Source organism: Pelobates fuscus, chromosome 9 (genome assembly GCF_036172605.1).
Source record: "Pelobates fuscus isolate aPelFus1 chromosome 9, aPelFus1.pri, whole genome shotgun sequence".
Lineage (NCBI taxonomy): Eukaryota > Metazoa > Chordata > Amphibia > Anura > Pelobatidae > Pelobates > Pelobates fuscus.
In genome coordinates this window covers 108571804-108598387 of record NC_086325.1, presented here as the reverse complement: position 1 = coordinate 108598387, position 26584 = coordinate 108571804, and the positions used below count along the sequence as shown (strand labels likewise).

The 26584-nt window shown below is 34.2% G+C and overlaps 1 protein-coding gene across 1 annotated transcript in view; it reads right to left on the bottom strand.

Annotated features, from left to right (window-relative positions):
* Positions 1-22890, bottom strand: part of LMX1B (LIM homeobox transcription factor 1 beta) — a 135315-nt gene extending 112425 nt beyond the window's left edge. Inside the window, exons 1-2 of the mRNA XM_063431071.1 lie at positions 22658-22890; positions 20679-20865 (exon numbers count right to left, since the gene is read on the bottom strand). Of these exons, the coding sequence (XP_063287141.1) occupies positions 20679-20865; positions 22658-22796 (326 nt within the window). The 5' untranslated portion in view covers positions 22797-22890. The remainder of the gene's footprint in view (positions 1-20678; positions 20866-22657) is intronic.
* Positions 22891-26584: the final 3694 nt, after the last annotated feature.

Here is a 26584-nt window from a genome sequence, read left to right as displayed (position 1 = left end):
TGTTAGAAACTAAAACTTAATTCTCCGAGCCATGCAGCAGGCTCTGGCACATGTGAGTGAGCATTATTTCTATTATCAGCCTATTATTCTGTTTAATGTACAATCTAAGCTATTTTAACCATTGTTTTTATTGCCACCAGTTCCTCTGTATTAAAAAAAACTAAAAAGCATCTGTATCTCATATCACGTATCTCTCAATTATTTTAATGATGGAAGAACTCCACATTTGTTTAGCATTTTATTTTCCTTAAGTATGTTACTAAAGAAGAAGAAGAAAGCTGTGCAATCACTACATTATTAAACAAATAATTCATGTATGTGCCAGGACTGCTGAATTTCAAATAAAATAAAATACTGGCTGGTTAAAATGATAAAATGTAAGTTTGAAGAGAATCATTAAAGTGAAAATGAAACAGTGTTCAAGTAAAACTTTTGGTATTTAAGTACAAGACCCCGAGGCAATATATGTACTTATTTTCAGCTGCTTTCCTTGCATAAGTTACCTGTGCAACACCTTCTTTTCCTGTGCACAAACCTATCTTTACTTCTATTTAGACGAAAATTGGGCATGTCTGCCCTTTAACCGTTGCTGTTTACAACAGATCTTCTAGAAAAGCATTGTCTACTTGTCCAGTAATAGTGCCTTCCTAACTGAATGCTAAAAATAAAAAAAGGTTAACAAAATTCTACAATGTAATAAATGGCAAATCCAAATTAAGAAAAAATAAAACTCCTTATAGTATTATTGTTCCGTTTATGAACCTAAATCATATCTCTGATTAATACAATACATTGGAAGGGAATAAAATGTTGTTTTTGTTTACTCTTTGGTGGCAAAGTGGGATTATTGGGGTGACCATGTACAAAGCATACATGCGGCTTCTAATATGTGTGCATGTCACTTTGAAAATTCATTAGAGTTTAGTCTTGACTGTAACCCCAAAATTCTCTTCATCACAGTTTATATCTATATGTTACATTTTATGACTTTCTTCATCTGGTACAACCTACAATGGATCAGCCCATAGGCTCGGTTCTATTCATGTTAGTCTATAGTCAGGGAACCGACAATCCCAATAATTGGCCAACACAGCTTAGTACCCTAGGCACTGCATTAGCACAAAGACCTCCAGTTGAGATTATGCTGTATTTAGCAGAATTATCTGCCATTCTATAGAGAATGGTCTCATTCATTCCTAGTAGTCAGTTCTGGGAATGCCATAGTTCTACTCTGGGAGTCATTTCTGGGAATAACCTGGTCTATCCCAGGAGTCATTTCTGGGATTGCTTCATTTCATCCGTATGAAGAAGCTCTAGGTCTGTATAGCACAACGTGACCTCATTTCCTTTCAACAATTGAGGATACCATTATTATTAAGGTTTTTTTTTATTATTATTCATTTTATATTATTTTGATTAGAAAGCAAATCTGATCTTTGCGGGTATGGAGACCCAGTTACCTGCGTACTGCGTTATAGCTTTAAAATAGCTTTACAACCTGCTTAATTTTTGTGTTTGTAGAGCATGAAATATCCTCAAGATCAAAAATGGGAATGGACACAGGAACTTAGTTCTAGCTTCTATTTTGTATCATATAAGGCTGCACAAAGTGATTGCACACGAGGGTACATTCTACATTCTTCACAAACAAAATATTACACAAGAACAGTCCTTGATAACTTGGAAAATAAGATCTTGATAGAACATTGTACATTATAATGAAAATATTTTAATAGTAAACTAAAAACAAGATATGCTTATTTAAATGGCCATCTTTGTCTGCCTACCTCAACTAACTCTAAAGGAAACAATGACTATATTAATGTTTTGACCAGACTCAAAATAAAATAAATGTATTCTCAAAAGACAGCAAGATGTAATGGGAATAACAACATTTTTAGTTGAAAGGGTTAAACAAAGCAAATATACAAGAACAATAACGTCTTCTAATATTCTTACAGCATCCTGACGCCAGCCTAGACAATGTCTGTCTGTGTACAGTACTGTTACTGTCTATGAATCTCTGTGTTTAGGATGCACGGCTACACATTAGTGTAGACTGAATTTGGTAGGTACCACTGTGCACACAAAAAACTATATTTGAAGTATAAAAAGGGGTAACATACTTATGCATTTGGATCTCATAATAACCATGTACTATCTACTGTCATATGTTAATCCACTCAATAATAAATTTATAAAGAACATACATATATGGAGAAATAATAAAAAATAAAAAAAACTTGGACAAAAGACTAAATACATTATATTAGTCCAATAATATTATAAAAATGTAATGTACAGTTTATATATCAAAATCAAAGAAACGTTTCTGTTAAGTCGATATGTGAAATATTAGAAAACACAAAATTCTGATTTTAGCTGTCAAAAAAATGAAAATGTATTAGAATAATGTTAAAAAGATGAGCTATAGCACCAAGTTCACTACAAAGTACTGCAATGCCTGTTATGGATTATATACACCATTATATATCATTATCTATTCACGAATTAAAATATTGAAACTAAACTACTAAAGACATATTTTAGCTGAATCTCTCCAGCAAATTACATGCTAGTTTATATGCTTGTTTGAGAAAGAATTAAGTTTCATGGCTTCAAGAATTCGAACAGTAACTTCTATGTTATTACTAATTTAGTGGTATCCTTACAATATACAGCGTCGGGGAGAGAAGAACTTTCACAGAAGTTGTAGTGGTTGTAGGGTAAAGAAGGGCTTAACCCAGAGGAAGGGATGATAAAGAGGGCTGAGACAGGTTCTGCAAAAGAGCACTCCTGATATCAGTCCTATTACCCTGATAGCAATTAATAGGGCGTAAAGTGCCCTATTCTTAAAAAGCACAAAAAAATATATAAAATAAAATAACTTTATTCCCCTTATAGGGTACACACATCTTGAAAAAAGACACCAAAGTGAAAAATAAGTGCAAAAGGAAATCAAATATAAACTGATAAAATAGGACCAACTGCTGAAGCTTATCCGTACAGGTTGTAATAATCCTGTGACAAAGTTGCCAATAAGAGATAGTGATCTAGCCTTAACTCACTTTCTTTACCCAACTTTTTGTTTTGGTCTTCATTTAAAATGAAAATAAATAAATAAAACACTGTTTTTTTTATATGGAACTATATGGTAATATATTCAATATACATTTTCGTGGCATTTTCCCCTTCACTACCCAATTAAGATTAACTTTTCTATGAATCATGGGATGAATGACTGCCACACAAAATTAGAGAAAAGAAATCTGGATACAGATATTTATTTAGCTGCTTAAAGAATGTAAACTAGGTAATAAACATCAATTTATCATCTAGACATGCTTTACAAAAATAATGCTGTGAATATAATAATGCTGTGAAAATAATAATGCTGTGAATATAATAATGCTGTTAATATAATAATGCTGTGGAAATAATAATAATGCTGTGAAAATAATAATAATGCTGTGAAAAGTATCCCTTATCTTAAGATGTGCCTGACTGATTGAAAGTTATGGAAAAAAGCACAAAACTCATTTTTGTAACATTCACTAGGTATGACAAAAAATTGGAAAATGGACAAATATCTTCCTTAAGGAACTTGTTAGCAGTTTTTAAAACGAGCTGCCAAAATGCTATGAGAATACAAAATAATGTATTGATTTGGCCAGAATATCCACTTGTAAACAAGTGGCATGGTACGTTGCTATTACAGCATACTCATACAGAGTTATTCACTAAGGTGAAAATTCAAGGCGAATTCAACATGAATTTCAAGTTTCAGGTCATAATAGTCAGACTGGAAACATTATCTAAGGCAGCTGTGCTTTCTGTTCAACTGCTCTGGCATTAAATGTGAAATTCCCATAGATTTCACTTAGAATTCTCACTTTAGAGAATAACCCTGATAATCTGTATAGATTTCTCTTTTACTCTATTCTCTACCTGGTTGCTAGAATGTATGTTTGAGTCACGGTGTAGTAATTTGTTCTGTTTCGTTAGTTTCCATTCCTGTATTACAGCAACATGCATTTCTGTGCTGCACTAAAACACCGATCTCTTGGTGCACCTCCCACTTTGTATTAACAGTGACGCAACATATGTCACTAGGACACCGGTTCCTCTGCTGTGCACTTTATTTCTGATTTCATACCTCACCGTGCCAGGGAATTAATGTATGTTTGCATATATCATGCTGTTCTACCCTGACTACATGTCCACATTTGGCTGGTGAATTACGGCGGCACCTAACACTCAAACACTCAATCAACTGGGCCTACAGATGTCTTCAGTGCGGACACAGGCACAGAGCAAGAACATCACAGAGGTCCGCAGTAGAGTTTGATCTATTGAACCAAACTCTTACTGTAGTTACTAGTATGTAACTGACTGTCTGTGATTCGGACAACCTGACAAAATGTTGGTTCCTTGCACCGCAGCATAACATGCACACTGAATGCATACTCTAAAAATAAAACTAAAGACAGATCCTTTAATTTAATACAATACTTTTTGTATCTGTAAATTCTTTCTATAACATTGGTTTCTATTAAAGTTTAAAAAAAGATGAAGAAATGGCTCTTTAGCTTTTCTAACTGGTGGCTGGCTAGACGCCAGGCGTCCGTTAGTTTGGTGGAGAACCTTGGCACATGCTTGGTGTACTAATTGGGGAATATAGACTTGATGAGCTGCCTGTTCACCTTCTTTGTTCTTAGGCCCTGAGAATCTAATGGATTCCTAATGGTAGCATTGGAAGCAGGTAAGTTGTATATTGGTAGCATATGTACGCACTCAATTCTTGATTGAACTGTGCTTTCTCTCGCTGTGAGCATACATGCAATACATTATTAAAAGGTTCTGTGTTTGTGCATGCACATGCTGTTCTTTGGCACAAAGGGAAAAGTTTTGCCCTGTGCTGCCGTGTATAATTTTCTAAGTGTTAATAGATGTTCTAGCAATTTGATTTTCAGAGGTAAGGATGCAGAATAACTAATAATTTTCATTTATCAGAGTTTGTATTAGACCTCTTCTCAGAAAGGAGCTTAAATTGTAAATTTCACTTTTCACTCTGAAATATGAACTCATAGTAAGTATGTTGACAAGCCAGGACGCTGTAGGATGGGCTAGTTTCTTAACACAGCAGTATGGAAAAAAGAAGAAATGACAGGAATTCTCAAACATGCTTCAATCTTAGAATTTTAGTAATCTGACAAAGTTACAAACTAAAGTGGGAATTATCAAAAATTCAAAGGGAATTTCCAATTTACTTTATGTGCTAAGAGTGTGTCTTCTGTTTTCATTTTACAAAAAGTGCAGATTTCAATAGAAATTGGAACATTTATAAATTAACCTGGTTACAACCCATTGGGTCCTGTTACTTCCTGGTTTGGTTTCTCAGTGGGGCTAAGCTCAAGAGGCAGACAATTACCCAAAGCACCTGCCTTGCAAAGTATGTGATTGGACATTCACAGAAATTCTGGGTTTCCAAACCTTCAGACGAGATCTGCAGCTTTTGCGAGCTCTTTCTAGATATACCCTAATGAACTAATGCAGAATTCAATACATGCATCTTTTCATTTCTACTAAACTGTGATTTTTATATTGGCAGTAAAGTGTCCATCTAAGTCAGTCATGTTTTCAGTTTCGTTATTATGGCCTAATGGGGGTAATGTATTTATATATGAAAAATAAGTGATATTTTGGGTGCACAACTCTAAATGTTGAGACACATTCTGCTGATTTATATGGTAATTGCTCTTCCTCTTGCACTTTGCCTCCCCTCTCACCCCCCTCAATTAGCACCTATTTTGTTTTGATATATCTCCCCCCATGTGTTATACGGCTGGAGTGCCGGGAGTATTATGGATGTAACTTCAATATGCCTAAAACTCGTTCAGTGTGTGTATATTGTTTTGTGGAATCTTTATCTGAGAATAAAGATTGGAAAGCAGAGCATGCATATGTGTATACATGTTTACCTTTTCTAGTAGGATTGCTGTTCACTTACTTAGTATATGACGACAACCTTACAGTGTATTAATGCCTGGAGAACAAAAATATCAATAGTTCAGTTTGGCAAAACATCAAATAAGGTTTATTGAAACTTTTTTAATTTTGGCCCCTACTGCTAGATACTTAACACACTATATTGCATATTGCCCGTGCCCATCTCTACATATGCTCTGTCTCGGTTCCACCTACTAATGCATACACTCCCTATTTAAACTCTATTAGATACCGGGTTTAAAACATCTGGCCACAAGGACATGGGTGATGCCAGCACGACTGTCTTGGCCAGAATTGGATTTTTGGCAGTTACAGAAAATGCAGCTGTTCTCACCAGTGAGTAATAAGCAGCCTAGGAATCTGCTCACTAAAGGTCAAAAAGCTGGCAGGGTAACCGGCCCCTGTTGAATTTGGCTGCCTCGTTCACATTCACTACAAGATGATTTCACAATGCACCTCTGCCAAATGGAGTCAAAGTCAACAGCCAAATGCACTGTCAAATTACCTGTTTATGTCAATGAAACTCAGCAAGAGTAAGTTGAATTTGCCAAACAGTTACAAGGTAGAAATTGGGCAACACAACTAACTATACTAACAGATTTCAATCTGATGTTGAAAATGGATAACCAGTCTTGCACTGGGAAATTAAATGGATACGTTTAATAAGCTTATATCCATTATTCTTCTAGTTTTGGTTGTTAGTAAGAGTAGCAAGGAACACATACCCTTTTTCTTGTACCAGTAGAGTTTAAAATTATTTTCTTTGCTTTACAGAAGAAAATATTAGTTTTAAACAGTGCCCAGAATTTCGAAATACTTTACATACAGTACGTTCAGAATATAATGTTTTTTCTTTTTCCCTGCAGTTTTCCAAAACGGATCAACCAGCGTAGGATGATGTAGCACTGATTTATTATTTGCATTTAATATGCAATTTCGTTTTATCATTTAGGGGAGAGCCATCACACAATACCAGCTGGTCGGGTGAAGCAGAGCTATCTTCACATTGCTTTTTTCCGCCCATGATTAAGTGCCACATTATAACGGGCGGAGATAATTTCCTGTATACTAACCATTGGCCTGCCAACTTGTTTCCATTTTAGCAGACTTAAAAGACATGCTCACTTTGTCTTTGCTAGACATGTATTCTGGGTGAGTACCAATCGTTTTAACGATTATGCATCTGCAGCCTATAGGTTTGCTTAATGACAGATGTCAAAAACTTACACCACAATAAATTTCCATCCCACTGAGTTCTGATAAGTTTTCATAGAGGATAACTTGTCCATATTTGCTTCTGCATAAAAGTATACTGAGAGGGTTAGTCACTAAAGTGAGAATAGCTGGGATTTCAAAGTGAATTTCAAACTTAAGGCCAAAATTACTCAATTTAAAAAAACAAAAAACGGGACGCGGAAAATGTTTCCAATTTGCTAATCCGGCCTAATTTGGGAAATTCACTTTGAATTCCCAGCAATTCTTACTTTAGTAAATAACTCTCACTTTTACACACATACAAAACAGTATATAAAGCAGGAGTTAAATATACTGGTCAGATTTATTCACTACAAAATTATTTATGAATTAAAGTCAATTTCAAATGTTGCTGAAGTGCTTTGTGTGTGAAGAGTGTGTCCTCTGTTTTCATTTTACAAAAAAAGTGCAAATTTCAATAGAAATTGGAACATTTAATAAATGAACCTGGTTACACTCTCTTCCGTCCTGTTACTTCCTGGTTTGGTATAAATCAACGTGAATCTAAAGTAATTTTAAAATTTTAGGCCAATATAGTCAACCTGAAAGCATAGATAAAGTTTTTCAAAGTTTGCTTTTTTGGCCTACATTAGACATAAACGTTGGATTCCAGACAATTCACTCGTTAGTGAATACTCTCAAATAGATTTGTAGTGAAACCAAGCCTCTTCTCCTGCCATTCCATTCTCCGCTCTTTGGTCATAATTCAAAGACACTTCAGAATGGATTGAATAAAAGAAGCAATGTGTTACATTTCCTGACTGTGATTAAGGGCAACTATACTTGAAACACATACGTCCACCTCTTGTTATAATCCTGAGATCCTTCCGCGATATGCTGTGTATGTCTTAAAAAACAAGATTATTTTTCATTACTATTGCCTTCTTCAGTTTTTATTACTGTTTAATTTATGAAACGGAAGGTAAAATTAAAATATGTACAAACGTAAACTACTAAATATTATTCTTACATGAAAAAAAAAAATGTTTACACTTAGTGTTGATTCAAAGACATATTCCACTTTACTTTATGTTTATTGATGTCCCTAAAGATAGCATGTGCTTCAAAATTCAGCAATTAGTGTCATTTCCAATTAGTGTCATTATAAATGCCTGAACAAAACATGTTTACTATGCAGAAATTATGGACACGCTATTTTTTGCACATATTTAAATACTGTATATATAGAATGCAAGCGTGTAAGGCTAGCAATTAGGCACTTTCCATATTGTGCAACTTGTAGAACCCTGAATACATACTCTTTGCATTGTGCTTTCAAATCAAATTTTACATTTGATAAATGCATGTAAATTTTTTGGGATCTGCTAAAAATATATATTTTTAAATATTATTATTCATCATATTTCTAATATTTTTGTCAGCTTTATATTTACTGGAAATTGTAAATAATGTACAAGAAATTAAAAAAAATTAAAGACTAACAGACCATTTTTTCCTACTTGATTATAATTGCCTACATTTTAAATTAATTTCACAATTCCTTAAAATTCCCAGTTTGTTGGCTAAATCCAACAAGAGCTAAACATAAAGTTATTGAATTGCTAGTAAAATTAAAACATGTAGTTCTATTTACTGATAAGGATGTGTTTGGATATAATATACATGCCGATTACTTAATTTTTTTTTAAAATGGCTACAATAATTATACAGGTATTGCAAATCACAATAGACCAGAGGAGAATATTTCAGGAATTTCTACAAATATGCCATGTGATTGGAGTCACAAACATCAAAGTGATCAAAGTGGTTGGTGGCAGGAGATACTACAAATTGTAATAAATAATTTTGACTAACATACAATTTGAATATAATTTCCATTCAATGGTGATTCTCCATCTGGAGAACTATGAAATGAGAACCACAAAAAAGATTTAAGCACTATATTGATGCTGAGAAAATGACTTCATCAAGCAGTTGTACGTTAATCTGGGTTTTCTCATACTGCACTCTCTGCATCAGAAACCCTTTGTGGACAGGTTTTTGGCGCACACTGCTCTGCATATCTTAGAGTACAGATGTGTATTAGCTGGCTAAAATCTATTATGAAGCTTGGTGTCCAAAATATGGAAGCAGAAACTACCCTTAGTCAAGATATGATGAAGACTAGTAGTACCAAATGTGTTGGAAAATGGGGAAAACAAATCTAAAAAACTAAATTGCAAGTTCACCTAATGCAAAACTCACCGGATTATACACTAAAGTGTGAATTCATGGTGTATTCAAAGTGAATTTCAAATTGGTGGAAAAGCTGAACTGGTGAAATTCACTACCTCTATGGCTATGCTGCCAGTTTGGCTACTTTGGCCTTAAATTCGAAGTTTACTTTGAATTCAATTTGAATGATCACTTTAGTGAATAAACCAGCAGATATTGTTTTGATAACATTTCTTAATATATGTGCAGATTATTTTCAAATATGAAAGAACTTACAATGAGATGGATGAAATGTTTTTGCAGTTGATGTTTTGCATATTCGTTTTGTTTGTGTTTTATATTAGCCGTTACTACTTCCTCCTTGCTAAAAAAAAATCACACCTTCATTTAATTTCATGTATTTACCTCTAAATAGTGTTTGCAAAAAAAGAGTAAAATACATGTCATCAATGACAAAGATGTTCAATAATTAAAGTGGGTTATTCACATATGAATCAAGACCACTGGAGATTTACCATTAAATAATAAAAAACGTGTTTTAAAAAAGTTTACTTAAATAAACCCTACGGCATACTCATTTAGATGTCTGATCTCAGGGGTTTACGTTCCTTTTCCCCTTCGTCCCCTTTTGGCTGACGTGTTTATTTTTTGTAAATATCTGTTTATTTCGACAAGAGGTCCTCTCGTCATACATTTTTTTTTTTTGGATGAGTCAAGCATAACATAGAACAGCATAGTACACAACACGCAGGTCGGTGTCAATTAAGCGTAAAACCATGGAACTCGTAGGTTCCGTGAACATTTAAGCAGCTTGTGAGATGGCTGACATGTTTAAATAGTTTTCACGATTAACCATTTTAAACAAATCTATTATTAAATATCATGTTACCATACATTACAATAAAAGCAATGCCAATGGAACCCATCATAAATCAACACATTTATAACACCTTATAACAAACAGTTTTTTAATGTTAAGCCACTTCCTGATCATAGGCAAAGAATTATTTAGACTCCTACATACTGGAACAGGATTTAGTATTCTTTAACAAGTGACTGCAACAGTTTACCAACATATGTAACTTCCAGGATTTTTAAAGGAACACTGTAATGTTAGGAATACAAACCTGTATTACTAACACTAAAACACAAAAGTGTCCATAATCCACCCCCCCCCCCCCACCTCCCCATCCTCGCAGCCCCACAAACGGCTTATAAAGGGTTAATTTCCATTTAAACACTTACCTGATTTCAGCGTCGATATCCCTACCTCCTCCTCCGACATGAGACGGTGGGGGGAACCTAATTCGCATGCGCGCTGAGTGGCAAGCCCACATTAGGCCTTCCCCATAGGAAAGCGTTGACTCAGTAAGGTTTTGTAACTCTGGATGTCTTATGCAAAGCATGAGGAAGTCCAGCATAGTTTCAATCTCCGTGAAACTGCAGGAAGCACCTCTAGTGGATGTCTGCTGTCAACCACTAGAGGCAGTCTTAACACTTCAATGTAAATATTGCAGTTTCTCTAAAACTGCAATATTATATATTGCAGGGATAAGGGAACAGGGACAGAGACAGGGCACAAAGAACACTTAAATGCAATGATAGTGTCCCTTTAAGATTATGTTTAAAATCTCCTATATTAAAGAATATGTCTTTGTGAGGTCTGAATAATAAAAAAAAAAGATTTACAAATCCACCACCCTATATTTACTGTAATACTAGAACTGAGAGACTTAATCTTGACTCTCTGTCAATCATCTTCATACGTTTTTGTGTTTGCACCTATCAGACAGAATAGAGAGAAAAATCTTATCCTCTTCCACCAATGCAATGTGTGCCCTAGCAGGGCAACGGGTATGTTATTGTAGTCTGATTTAGCACAGAGAGACTCTGATTTCAATGGTAAACAATAGTATTGGATGTTTTATTATTTTTTCAAAATGCATTTTCAATAATTGTAGGAACATCTGATAAAATATTGGACTCATGCGTTCTCTGCACATCTTTTAAAAATCTTATTGACGATACCGAAAGTACGATATAAACATCTTCATTTCATACACAAATATGTGTCGGAATGTCAGCGTTAATCTTTTTCAAGGTTTCTGATGAGACCATAGAGATGTTATTGACATCAGATATTGATAGGTTGGCCTAATTCTTCACTGCAGAGATGTATTCACATTACTTTAAATATTGTTTGCTGTGCAGCACCCGATTTTGATGTTTTACTGTAGTCTGACACATTAATATGTCACACTATTTATTCTGCTCTTCCTGTTTCACATTATCTGGTTTTTGATTGGTACCAATGTCTACCATCTGAGTATTAGTAAACTGTGATGAGAGATTGAAAAACACAGAGAAAATAGATTGCTGTAATTAATCATCTGCACACAGCAAAAGGAAATCTAATATAAACTTTAAAAAGGTTTAGGTTGTGCTATATGATAAGATTTGCAAGGAATACCACTATCTTTCTTTTTCAAAACGCAGAATTCCTTTTTCAATGATTAGTCCCCTTCTAATTCTAACGCAGATGTAAGCAACCTATTGCACTCAACATGTTCTGGACTACATCTCCCCTGATGCTATGTCAGCATTACGGCTGTCGGACATTCATGGAGCTATAGTCTATAAGGTTAGGAGTGCTGAAGGTTGTCTCTGCCTGTTCTAATGTTTTAGTTTTTTTATTTTATTGGACAATCTTTGTTTGTGATTATCTTACACCTCCTCATCTACATGTAACTGGTGGTAGAATACTATTATAGCTGCTGTATATCATCAGCTTACATTTCAATAAATTATTAACTGACAGGTGTTTTTTTTTTCTAATTTAAAGATTTATTTGGAATGTGTCCATGTGACTGATTTTTTTTTACTTTATAACTGTGCTCTGGTAGTGTCTATGACATAAGTTCTTTTATAGATAATGTTCTAACATTTAATGATTGATTTAACTGCAGTAGTTCAAAATTAACACGAGCAAGTATTGTTTTTGCTGTTTAAACCCCCCAAAAATTATGTTGGTAAAAAAAAAAACAAGAATTACAAACTCAGCTCAAAGGAATAACCCCATTCCAGCAGTATAGACTGTGTTTATTTTGTGGTGACCTGTATCAAAATAAGCAGTTATATACACTAGAAGATTTATGATCATGTTTAAACATAATTATAAGTATATAAAATGGTAATGATTTATAAGCACAGCTACCGATTCAGCTTGGTTGTGTATATATATATATATAAGGTAAAATTGGTATGATCACAGAGCAAACATGTAGTAATACAGTATATGTAATATAAAGGTAGTATAATAGTCAACATTTTAAATATCACTTTCGTCCCTAGGAAGATTCATATATTTGCAAATGTATCTAAACAGCAATTGTTAAATAGATGTTTCTATTATGCACCCTAATGAAAGCATAACTGACTTGCAGAGTTTTTTCCATTTTAGTTATTTTGACCTTAACTTTGAAATTCACTTTGAATGCACCTTCTCACTTTAGTTAATAATCCTGTAATTAATGTCAGATGGTTGAGATCACCCTGCCAAGAATGCAAGCTGCAACCACGAGGTTTGAACAGACACCATTGTTGGTGAAATAACCATCTGAGCTATTATAACAAGTAAACAATAATATGACGTTTCACACAGGATTTACCAACAACCTTCATATCTCTATCCCATTTATTTTATTGGGTATGTTTCCAAGTGTTACTTTGGTGACATACTCTGTCATGCTAATAAAGTTTCTTTGAACTTGAAAACTTGATAATTATATTTACCAAGATGAAACAGAGTGTATGCTTACTGCACCAATTGGGTCTATTTTTCAGGCATATTCCTTACAAGGAAAGCTTAACATGTATAGCTTGGAGGAAAGACGAGACAGGGGGGATATGATAGAAACATTTAAATACATAAAGGGAATCAACACAGTAAAGGAGGAGACCATATTTAAAAGAAGGAGAACTACCACAAAAAGAGGACATAGTCTTAAATTAGAGGGGCAAAGGTTTAAAAATATTATCAGGAAGTATTACTTTATGTTTCTATGTTTCTATATGGGTATAAAAAAATCTCGAGGCCCAAATATTCTAGAAAGTTACATCCTGTTTTATTAATTAAGTCATTATAGGTGTCACTTTAATTAGTTTCTACATTTACAAAATGGAGTATTGCTACAAGGTATCTGCAATATCACCAAAAAACAAAAACCATTCCCCGTGGAGTGTATGGTTCAGCAGGCCAGAACACTTAGATTATAGCACATTATTAAACAGAAGTCTGTTTGGTCTTGTTTTGATAATCCGTAAGGAACTGACAATAACCTTTTGTCTCTTTGTCTGTAGTTCAAGGTCCTGTCCCACTGGAGACTAGCGCAATCTTATGGTAGGGATGTGCTTTTAACCCCATGATGACTAGTTAAAGCTTCTCAAAATAGGACTCAAGCTCACGCTATCAGGGTTATATACCAAAGTTAGAAAACAAAGCGAATTTCAAATTTAAGGTCAAAATAGTCTAACTGGAAAAATTCTCAGCTCTGCTTTTTAGTTTGACTACTCTGGCCTTACATTTTAAATTCTCTTTGAATTCTCATTTTAGTAATACCACTGTACAGTAACTCAATATACTCCCATGTTTTTAAATGCAAGTGTTATTCTTTAACCCCTTAAGGACACATGACATGTGTGACATGTCACGATTCCCTTTTATTCCAGAAGTTTGGTCCTTAAGGGGTTAAAGAGCACACTGCAGACTTAGACATCCATTTAGTTAGTATTCATGAGTGCAAGCTTTTGTCTTTTTGGTGGTCAAGGAAACCAATTTCTACTAATATTCTTGAAATGGCCTTGCAAGATATTGAAGAGTTTCTTAACGTTACTCATCAAAACTATACTTTATTCACTAGCCAAAGAACAAAAATGCCAATTGCCCATCCAACATGTAAACACCTTAAGCAGTTTTGCTTATAAATCAGGTAATTTTCCCCTCCTTCTATAAGCCTGGACAAGTGAAAATATCCACAGAGAATAACTACTTCAAGCACAATGTGTATTCACCAATAAGTATACAGATTTCTTAACCGATATTATATACACACATTCATAGAAATCTTTAATATATATATAATTAGATAGGCCCTGAAAGTGAAAGTTTCTCAGCTATATATATTTTACAATTAACTGGGTGTATCATTTTGTAAATTTGTTTAGGCCCCATTGCATAACAAGGGGTTGATGCTTCTCACAATACATAGGACAGCACAAAAAAAATCTATTAAATTGCATTATACATTGTCCCAGGAACTCGGACCATAGCACCCCATGAATCTGAAATCAATCCAGCACATGAGATTATAAACATAGTCGCAACCTAAAGTCTGATTATTTTTACTGCACTATATCTAATCCTCAATCGCTGATAAGGATTGATAGGGTGAAAACCAATTTTTTATCCTTGTGATATGCATAATGCCTAGACACAACCTTACTGCCACAGTACAAATTCCTTCGGTCTACCGATATCCGTCTCTCGAAAATCATGATGACTGTATAAATTTGTATTCTACTCAAACCAAACTTCACACACATAGACTTTTATGTGTGTTCTACAATTATATTGTTATGACGTATTTTGTATGCTTGATAACTATCCATTTATCAATAGAAATACTTTTTTTTTCCAGTAAAATGTAGCGCTCACACGTCAGATTTAATGTGTCCAACTCCAACAGGACACACACAACAAATGTGCAGTGCGACGTTTCGACCCTACGGGGTTATTATCACACCAGTATTATACGAGTGTGGATAAGCACCAATAAGCTGTTAGGTAAGAGCTTTGATCGAGGAGAGTGACAGATAAATTCTGTATATGTATATAAACACACTCAAAAACACACATACATACACACACATACACGCACAGAAATAGAGCAAGAAAAGAAAAGTTTGAGAGCCAGAATGAAAAAGAACACGAGGGAGGTAGAGAGAGAAAGTTAGAGAGAGAGAAAAAGAGAGAAAGAAAGAGAGAAAGAAAGAAAGAAAGAAAGAAAGAAAGAAAGAAAGAAAGAAAGAACAAGCATATTCATACATTATATATGTACTTTTGAGAAACTCTTAGTGAACTTGCCCATTAGAAATATCTCAACAATTCCGAAACCTGGTTTCCTTTATATTTGATGCAATTCCTGACCTCATTTCACTAGAAAATAAGCGGTATCAAGCAATTGCTTTCTGCCTGTTTAGCTATATATGGATTTATGTTTCTATATATTTACGAGCAAAACCATATGGTTTTCCATTGTATAAAATAAAAACATGATTCTCTTTCCGAGGGTACTTTCTAGGACTAAGTTCCACCACCTTTTTTTACTTTCAGGAAAGTACTAAAAGGTTTTTTTGCCCTTGCATAAGTGAAATAATTAGGAAGAAAATATTTGCCATTAAATCTTCGAACACCACCACCACCACAAATGCTACATACAGCTGGCTTTTTCCTAAAATCTTAAATACCACCACTAGGTATCCTGCAGAGACATCTCAGACTCAGAGACAAGAAAAACCCCTCTTCATGAAAATATCACAAAAATTCTCGTTAGATGTGTTCCCATATATCTTTCCATTAAGGTTTGGTAGCAAAGGGTTCATAGTGACAGCCCCCCAGCAGGTCATCATGTTGAGTCACACCAGGTGCTGTGACATAACAATGCATTACAAGGAGATATCTCTCTTAATTACCAGTAAGCATGAATACCTCGACAGGGTCCCACTTGTCATAAACGGGCTACAATACTTAACGCATTTACTGCCTGAGAGGCCTACACTGCAATTGCAACTCAGGACTCTCTATTATTAAAATAGGTTAATGATTTGTTTGCTTCCTTTCAAATTGCATCCTCTAGATTATTCTACTAATATTCTATCAATACTGGTCAACAAAAGTCCCATTTCGGCTCATTGTAAAATGTGGAGCAAAAAATTGAGTGCAATTTAGGCCAATACATGAAAATATTAATAAATAATGGATTTAAAAAATGTTTTTCCTGAATAAAAGCCTACTACCATATCTACTGGAAATGTGTGCATATGAAGTCAAATTGTTGAAAATTAATAAAAGATACAAAAATAAGGTCTATTAAAGAAACTCACTTCTGCAAACAATGAAAATAATCAGATCACACCATTAAATGCATATTATGATGCTAATTTGTTCTATTATATAGATAATTAGATGCACTGCTCTCCCCCCCCCCCCCTCCTTCCCCTTATCCCCCCAATAAATATAAGAACATGTTAAAAGCTGTTGGCAAATATCAAGGTATTCGAGATAGAGAAAAGTAAAATCCCAGAACAGTTGTAACCTCAAAAATATTTATAGTCAGCATGTCATGTTAGCATTTAGTGAGGGTTTCCAAGGGGAAGAATTTTCATGCTGTAGGTACGAAAAAAAAAATATTGCTGCTAAGAATTATCACAGGCCTGTTTGGGATCCCTCTGAAAGCCTGACAAAGACTGATGCAAACCAATAGATGTTTCTCTTTGTGCCCTGCCAGACTTCTAGCAGAGACATATTATGTCTGAGTGATTGAAGTGGCTGTGCTCACCCCACTACACAAAAAAAGACCCTAAATTTTACTGACAAGCATGGAGAAGACATTTAAGAGTCTCTTTCCCCTTCTCTCTTTTTTTTTCAAGTGATGAAGCACTGTTTGAGTTTGTAGATGGCTTTAAAAGTTTGGGGAGACATGGTCATTTCAAAACAGAGAAAGAAAACTAAAAATAAATTGTGGCTTCCACAAGATGGTAGGTGAAGCCTTGTAGAAGTATAATTAATTTCCCCCTGTCACTCTCAGGGTTAAACTTAGTCTAAATGTCTCTGAATGAGCAATGTAAATACTACATGAAGACATTAAAGCTGAATTTCTATATTATGAGTCATACACAGTCTACACATAGAAAGGTGCATAAAAAGGTAAAAATTATATGTGGGTGTCTGAATGAACATATTTAACTGTAGATAGATAGATAGATAGATAGATAGATAGATAGATAGATAGATAGATAGATAGATAGATAGAATACTGAGTGTCTGAACAAATAAAGAAAAATAAAGAGGGTAATTTTCCAATTTTTTTTTTTTTTTTAGGAAATCAAAGTTCCCTCTTTAGGATGCCAACAAAAATAAAATTAAATATACATACAAATTACAAGTATTATTATTATTATTATTGTTATTATTATTAATATTATTATTCTTGCTAACAAAGTCTGCAGCTCTGTACAGTGGAAATATAATCTTTATTTACAGGTGCATTTTCATTGTTCTGTTTTAATGACATGTTATCTATATTATCTATATTTAAAAGTGGCTGAACCCACTAAATCCAAGACACAGATTTATGGATTCATTTATGTTATGTCCTTAGAAGGCATGCAGAATAAAAGTGAGCTAGTATTGTATGATGGAGGGCTGGGGAGGGCAGATTGTATTGTCAGATCTATTTCTACAATATAAAAGCTGTGGCAAGATGATTTCAATAATAAAAGACCCGACAGCCCAATGCATTTGAAATTGGGAAAAGACCGAAAAAAGTAACAGCAAAAAAAAAAAAAAAATAGAAAATATTTTATATATATATATATATATTTACTGTACATAATCAGGGAGGTAAAAAAATAAGTATAATTATTTTGCTTGATCCTGGTCTAATGACGATTTATTTTCCTTATCTGAAATCATTTTCTGTATCATTAGTCGTGTTTTGTTTTTGTTCTTTTTTCCACGTGAATTATGGAAATTTTGCTTTAGCTACCGTACCTATTCACTAAAAAGCGAGTTGCAATAACTTATGGAGCGAATTAAGGCTAAAACAACCGTAGTGAAAATAATCAGCTTGCTGTTTAGTGAATTAACCCCAAAGTCTGTCTGTCTATTATCTATTTATCTGAAATCTCCCTTGTTTATAAGAGTAAGCAAATTAGATATAAAATGTATTAATAATTCAAAGAATGCTTGAATGTATTATCCACAAGAGACTGTGTTATTACAGATAAAGAATGAAATAGTTATTTTGTTGTTGATGATAATTCTGTTGACTTGATAGCAGTAAAGCTAGACATGAATAATTTTGGCTATTCCTGAGTACCATTCCTGCACCCATCGTATACTACATTCTGTGTGGATATGGAACACGAATTGTTGTGTATCCCTGCTAACAGTATCACCATGTGCAATGTGAGTTTATTGAGTATATTGCACAGATGGAAAATCTCATTCCAATTTTCCTAATTTAGGGAACGTTAAATGCACTGAATATGGGTTAAGATGTATTCGGGAGTAAAAACATCGTGGGAATTTTAGAGTAAATCTAGTTGTATTCTGCATTATACAGCCAGATACACAGGTGTATACTTATATATATTGTTACATAAGCAATATACAGCATTGCACGAAGAATCGATCTATACATCAACAAATGTATACACTAAATGTAATAACATACCGAAAAATGCATGAATTGGTAACTTTGTACAAGTCATAAATTATAATATATTTTATAATACTATAATATATATATTTTATACATACAGATACATATTTATAAACACACACAAACACACATATAAATATTATATATATATATATATATATATATTATATGTAATTTATATAATATAATTAAGAACTGTAGTAAGTAGTCTGTAATATGTGTTTATGTATTTAAACTGCAATAATAATAATATAAATTAAAATTATGAAAAGATCACCATTGCATACTATCAATAAATAATTTCTAAAAATGATAAACTGTCACTCAAGTCGCTGGATAAAATGTTCTCCATGAAATACACGTTAAGTTAAACTAGATACTATCTATCTCGCTTAACACGAGACATGTTTGTATCTATTTAATATCTCGGTAGCTATTATATATTATATAGCCATAGCGTTCAGTTTACTGTGGATTGCGAATTATTGCACACGGAGAGCTATAGCAGGCAGAATTGTCATAGATTCATTGTTAAAAATATATATATATATATACTGCATTTAATTTAGACATTTTTCGAAATGGAATCGGCCTTGCATTTGGTAATATGTAAAATCATCTAAAATCTCTCATATTATCATTACATTTATATAAATATCCAAGTTAGTTTCTCTATATATTTATCTCGATTTTTTTTCCCTCAATAGATTTATCTAGATATATTTTTTTCTAAACACGTCTACCTAGTTAAATAGCTTGTTTTTATCTAGAACTATCTGGATAAATGCAGATCTATCTTTTTTTCTCTATACATCTCTCCAGGTATTCATAGGGTTTTATTCTCTATACTTCTAAACATTTTTTTATATATATATTTTTTCTCTATGCTTCTATCTAGATGTCTATCTTGTTTCTTTATCTATCTTGATTTCTCCAGGTTTTTTTTTTTTTTCTCGATACAGATAACTGGCAGAACCAGCTATTGGCTAGCTGCAGGGAAGCAGGTGAGTAAATAGAAGATTCAGCCCTGATTCACCTTACACAACAATACCTATGTTTATCTGAGAGCTCTATCTCCCCCTCCTCTCATTTACAAGAGCTGCATTTCAATCACTCGCAGGGGTAATTAGTGAAATGTGGAGTTAAAGTGACAGCTAATAATCTATTTAAAGGGAAAGATAGCCGAACTGAAATGTGCGTTCCACTGACATAATCTACGTAGAACCCTTACTGTTACAAGGTAATCGGAGTTTAATAACAGAGTTCTCATGGATGGGTTAGAAGAGAGAGACAGAAAGGGAGAGAGAAAGAGAGAGAAAGAAAGAAAAAGAAAGAGAGAAAGAAAGAAAGAGAGAGAGAGAGAAAGAGAGAGAAAGAGAGAAAGAAAGAAAAAGAAAGAGAGAGAAAGAAAGAAAGAAAGAAAGAAAGAAAGAAAGAAAGAAAGAGAAAGAGAGTGAGAGAGAGAGAAAGAAAGAGAAAGTTAAAAGTGACTTTTACCAGAGGTTGATACATATTTAATGTTCCCTTGATCATTGCAATAACCTGTGAATTGGGAATAGTTACACTGTATTCTATAATGTATTATAGACTGGGCATTATTCAGGGCAGAGAGAGCTGTGTGACGTGTACCGACCAACACACCATGATTGTATCTAAGTAACATGTCTTCATCACAAACATGCAACACACTGGGGCCTTCCTGCCCCTCCTGGGGTATAGACACAGAAGTTTCCTTACTGTTGGTAGTCTTGCTTGCAGAAGAGCTTCCTATCCCGGAAGTAGCAGCTGGTTGTGAGAGGCTGCTGGCACACCGTGCACTGTAAGCACTCCTCATGCCAGGAGGATTCATTGACTCTCATCAGAAAGCGGTCTGAGATGGGTCTCTGGCAGCCCTCACACACCGCCTGGTGCTGGCACTCTGAGCCTGGGGGCACACACATTATAAATGTTATATACACATAATGCTCTATGTACATAGCACACACTGCCAGGAGGGAATGTTCTGGGCGCCTAACATATACCAGTACTCAGTGCTTTGATCTGAATCATTAAAAACTGGGGCCTCTCATCACAATCACACGCCAGCTGCATAGCAAATCATTGGATCATAATACATTTGTCTAGGGTTTGATTTTAATTCTCTGCTTGCTTTATTTTAGAACAATGTCATGGCACATTTATTTGTTTATCTATAAATGTCATATGCTCGTGTATACGCAAATATTTCAGTACACAATGATTAATATGTAGATTTATTTTCTGCACACACAAATACACAGATTGTGACAGATAGATAGATAGATAGATAGAGCTGCCTCTATATAGTTCACAGTATAGGGCAAAGTTCTACAAAGTGGAGCAGTCACCATGGAAACCAATGTAAAAATCCAGCTGATTGCTCTAGTTTTCTAACTTTGTCTCAGTATTAATCTTTGTATATCATCTTTATTACTTATATTGGCCATACCGCTACATAGCATGTATGTACTACATTGCTAAATATGGGGCAGTTACCATGGAAACCAGGCTTGTCCTGTTTATGTCATGGAGTCAAAGTGTGTTGGCTAAATATATTATATTTGGAAACCAATTGCTCCTTTCTCGTGGCTGTTTGATATGTACCGTTTTTACCACAAACTGCTTAATGTTGCCTTCCTAAAGGTAGCTTAATTTTGATATATCCCATCTCTATCCATTGATACACATGATTGTCTTACTTTATAATGATACCTTCACATAGCTACACACTGTATACTCTCTATATATCATAATCCGTATATGTCATCTCTCAACAATGTATCTGTGTGGTGTAACAAGCAAGAGGTAAACATCACACTTTAACTGTTTAGTTTAGCCAATAAATATATTCACAGATAAATCAGTTTGTGTTTTATTTACACATTGTATCTACCAGTGGTGTATATTAACACACTCCCTGCATTAGTGCACACATTCTGACATTCTAAATGATTCATTTACCCAGGCAGACTTTTATTTTCATTAAACATAAGTGTATTGTGAGCAGGAATTCTCTGTTATGCTACTGACTGCACACACTGATTCAACTATTATTGCACAAATTAGTGTAACGCACACTCTCACTGCACTCACTAGTGAAACCTTCACACTATTAGTGTATATTTTAGTGCAGCACACACTCACTCTGGTATTACTGAACGCAAAATGTGTGATATTAATGTACACATTAGTGCAACGTGCAAACACCACTGTCCTTGTACACATTAGTGCACACGATTTCCTATCTATTGCTTAGAATATTGGGTGCTATCAGTGACACACACTCCCTATATTGTCACATTAGTGTAACACAAACTCTGACACAAACGATTTTTCTAATCAATGGATTGTGGGGTCTGAAAACTAGACTTGCAGAATTGAATATATAAATCTCAGCTGGAGTATGTTCTAATGTTTACTTATATCACTTTTCAGTGAATATACCCCATATGTTTTTATTTTACAGGACAGCCCACACAACCACCCTCTATGGGTTCTAATATTATATACTTTATTCAGATGTGCCCCTTTACTATTGTAAGTTCAGCTTTGCTTTCTATTTGTAAGAAATAGCACACATTGTGTCATGCATGTAGCCAATAAGTAAACGAGAAGAGAACTTTAGACATTCTGCTAAATTGTATGCATTATATGCAAGACTTGACCTAGAAAATCAATGACTGGTTGTTCACACTTACCAAGCATCACTCCTAAAGTGGCAGTGCCAGTCCTAAGAGGGTGATCTTCCATTTTAATATTGTCCAGCATCTTGGTACAGTCACTCTGCCCCCTGTTAAAACACCTCTCCAGTGATTCAGGACCTGTTGCAATATCCATAACACTCTCAGAGCCGAGTTCAAAGCCCCCCCACAAAGGACAAAATACAAAAATGCAACAATGAAACAATACAAAAGAATTATAAATAATTAATTTTTTGAAGAAAGTTCAAAACTCCCAGCTGGTTTTGCAAGTCAGAAGAAGAAGTAGTTGCTGTTGTGTTGTTTTTTTTTTCTCTATCCCAAAATCCTGCATGGGAAATAGATTCAGATGTCTCTATTCATGATTGAATAATGATCCACACAAAGCTGTACATACAACAAAAATCATAATAAAAAAAAAGGTAAAACAATTTTTAGGAAAGGGGGGGGCTCTTTTAGGATCACCTGCCTGTAAAGTGGGGATAAGGGTGGAGGGATCCACGTTGCAGTGGAGAGAGAGGTTAGGGGGTGAGTGGCAGAGGTGCTCTCCAAAAGCCAGGGTGAGTTGGGAGGGGTTGATAAATCCCAGGGAATGGTCTCTGTAGGATGTCCAAAGAGAGAGCTCCTGAGCCTGTTTGCCATACAGAGTTCTGGAGATCAACATACAGCAGGGATTGCGAGGCGGAGGAATACGCCAAGACAGCCACCTCCTCTCTTTTACAAACTTGCTGACATTTGAACTCTATTGCTTGCAAGCTGAGCGTATCCATCCGCGCCTGTGATGCGGCCAGCTCTGCAAGTCAAAGAGTGCCCAGACTTTCACAGTCAGATCCTTAGCCCTCCCTAATAACTTATTAAAAGGGGGGAGTTTCACGTAAAAAAATATATATATATTTTCCCTGTACATGAGTTCGGATGGGCCTTTTTTTTTCTTCTTCTCCCCAGGAATTAAAAAGGGCAGGTTATAATTAAACATAAGAGATTTTAGTGAGCCCGACACCTGAGTCAATATAGTAGAGCCTCCCAGTTTACTGCTTTAAGACCATTAGGGCTGAAATGAGATATTTTTATGTAGCTGATAAATGTTCTTATGGACACCTGCGAAATGGGGGTATGTAACTATAACTGTTTCATTCTTTCACATTTTGTATGTTACCATTTCAAGTTAAACTCTATATTTAATTTGTAACCATTAAATATGTGTGTGGGTATATATATATATGTGTGTGTGTGTGTGTGTGTGTGTTGGGAGGTTGAGGAGGGGGTTATGGTTGTTGTGGCAACCGATCTCCTGCATTTAACATGCCAAATCGACCCCTATATCCCATAGACCCCCTACCATCCGTATTAATTTATTAAATACATAAATAAAATAGGGATTTAAGAACCACTGTTGGTCGCATTCCTTTAAATATGTTTACTATAACACAGACAAATGTTAGTTTATTTATTTATTTTTAGTATTGGCTATTATTAGGTGTGACCTAAAAAAAAGCAGATCTAACCCCAAACTCGTACAGTCACCGAAAATGTATTTGTGGCATTAAATATGTTTTAAAATGACGTCATGCATCACCCCATCTCCAAATAAATGTTATAGGGTGTGTTTTTTTGTGTGGATATTTTTCCACTGTATTAACTCCTTATTTGCTGTAATAAAAAAAAAAAATATTCCAAGTTTAATCAAATGCATGCGGTTGACTTCAATTTCAATTTTTTTCATTTTAATTTTTGCTGTTGTTGGTTTTTTTTTTTTGTTTGTTTTTTCGGGACATTGGGCGATAAGACTTTTTTTTTTTTTTTTTTTTTTTTTTTTTTTTTATGGATTGCAATGGTCCTGAATAATGAGTTGGCAAAACACACATACTGATTCCTTTATGGGGAGAGAAGTGTGCCCTTATTGTTTTGGATACAAAAGATTCTAAATGCAGTGACCTTCCTTCGTCTGCACCTGGTGATTAGAATTGATAGTGTTAAAATAAAGCATCATTCAGTACTGAGCTAAGGATAGGGGGGAGATATTTAAATGATAACTTGGTACCAATATTGCTGCAGAACACTGCAATATCCTGTCTTCAGTTATATTCTGCAAGATCCCTATCTCTTATATGTCTGAATTCTAAATTAAACTACTTATCTCTTTCCCCTGAGCGAGATAAGATTTTTTTCCCTCAGTTTTTCCTTTTAATTTTTTAAAATGTATTTATTATTTGATGAAAGCGTACATGAAAACCGTGTATGTGTGCGTATTTCTGTGTGTGTGTTTGTGTGTGTGTGTGTGTGTGTGTGTTTGTGTGTGTGTTTGTGACTTGTGTAAATAAAAAATACACTACATTTCCAATATTAATGGAATATGATGTATACTCTAAAATAAGGAAATTTACCAAATATTGCTACAATACAGTTCGAATGCCGTTGCACAAATGTCCTTCCTTTTAAATTTTCTTGGGGTCACGGTGAATTATTTTTATTCTTTAAACTTAGAATATAGCGAAATTTAGCTTTTGTTATTTATCCTTATCATTGTTAGTTACAATTATTGTTATTAGTTTCTACATAATATATATTCTCTCTCTGTCTATATATATCTATATATTTATATATAATACAAATGTAGTTGTAGTTAGTATGTATATAATTTCTACTACTAATTTTTATATATGATATAATTATATATATCTATATGTATTTATTTATTTATAGATGTATATATATATATATATATATATATATATATATATATATATATATATATATTATGCCCACTTGTATATATGTAGAGATTTCTTTTTGGTTGTTTAAGTTTTAGAGCAGCCTCTGTTTGATGTGATACCATCAGTTACGGTGGCTTAGAGTAGGTTGGGACAGTTAGCTTTGGAGGGGGTCTCTTAAATTTGGAACCATGAAATGCTGTTTCTTGCTCAGTAGGCTAAGTTTGAAAGAGACAGCTCATCCCACAACAGGGGATTTTCAACACAGAAAAGAAACCCTCCTTAGAAAATCCCTTTTCATCATCAGTTATTGATCAGACATCCACCCCACCAAGTGTCTAACCACTTAAAGGTGTTACAGATTTATTTTAAAGGAACACTGAAATCAGGAGCTTGCTTCTAAAGAACAGGATCAGGGCAGGAAAAACCCACAAGACACCCCATTGGGGACAGCTAAGAACAACCTGCTAAAATCGTATTAGGGTCAGACAGCTACTCTGGGCTAAATGAGTCTGGGGTGGTGGTGTGTGGGGGGGGGGGGGGTGTCTTTATTCCTCAAGATAAAATGTCAGGGCTGAGGATTTAGGTATACAATATTTCATTAAAAATGCAAATGTCTATGTAATTCCCAGGTTTAGATTAACCCTTTGAACACCGGATGTTTATACTTTAACATGAATATACATATACCAAGTCTTTATTATTCAATCTTCAGTCTAATATGTACAGAAATACAAATAGACAGACAGACAGATAGATGGACAGACAGACAGACAGACAGACAGACAGACAGACAGATAGATGGACAGACAGACAGACAGACAGACATACATACAGACAGACAGACAGACAGACAGATAGATAGATAGATAGATAGATAGATAGATAGAAAATGTGTGTATACATATTTATATAAATATAAAATATCTATATATCTATATATATATAATAAAAAAATATATATAGGTATTTAGGTATTATAAAATATACATAATACTTGTGTTTCTACATGTATATATAAACATCTATATACACATATTTTATTTAGGATGATGTATTATTTTCCTTTTATTTATGTTTTATTTATCTTTAATTAAGTTCATTTGTTTTGAAACTAATCCATCTATTTACTTGTTCCTCTGGGTCTCTTAGCAGGTATTTAAGTGAGAGGAATTTTTGCCATAGGGGCAATCATGGAGGGATATTGCCTTTGAAT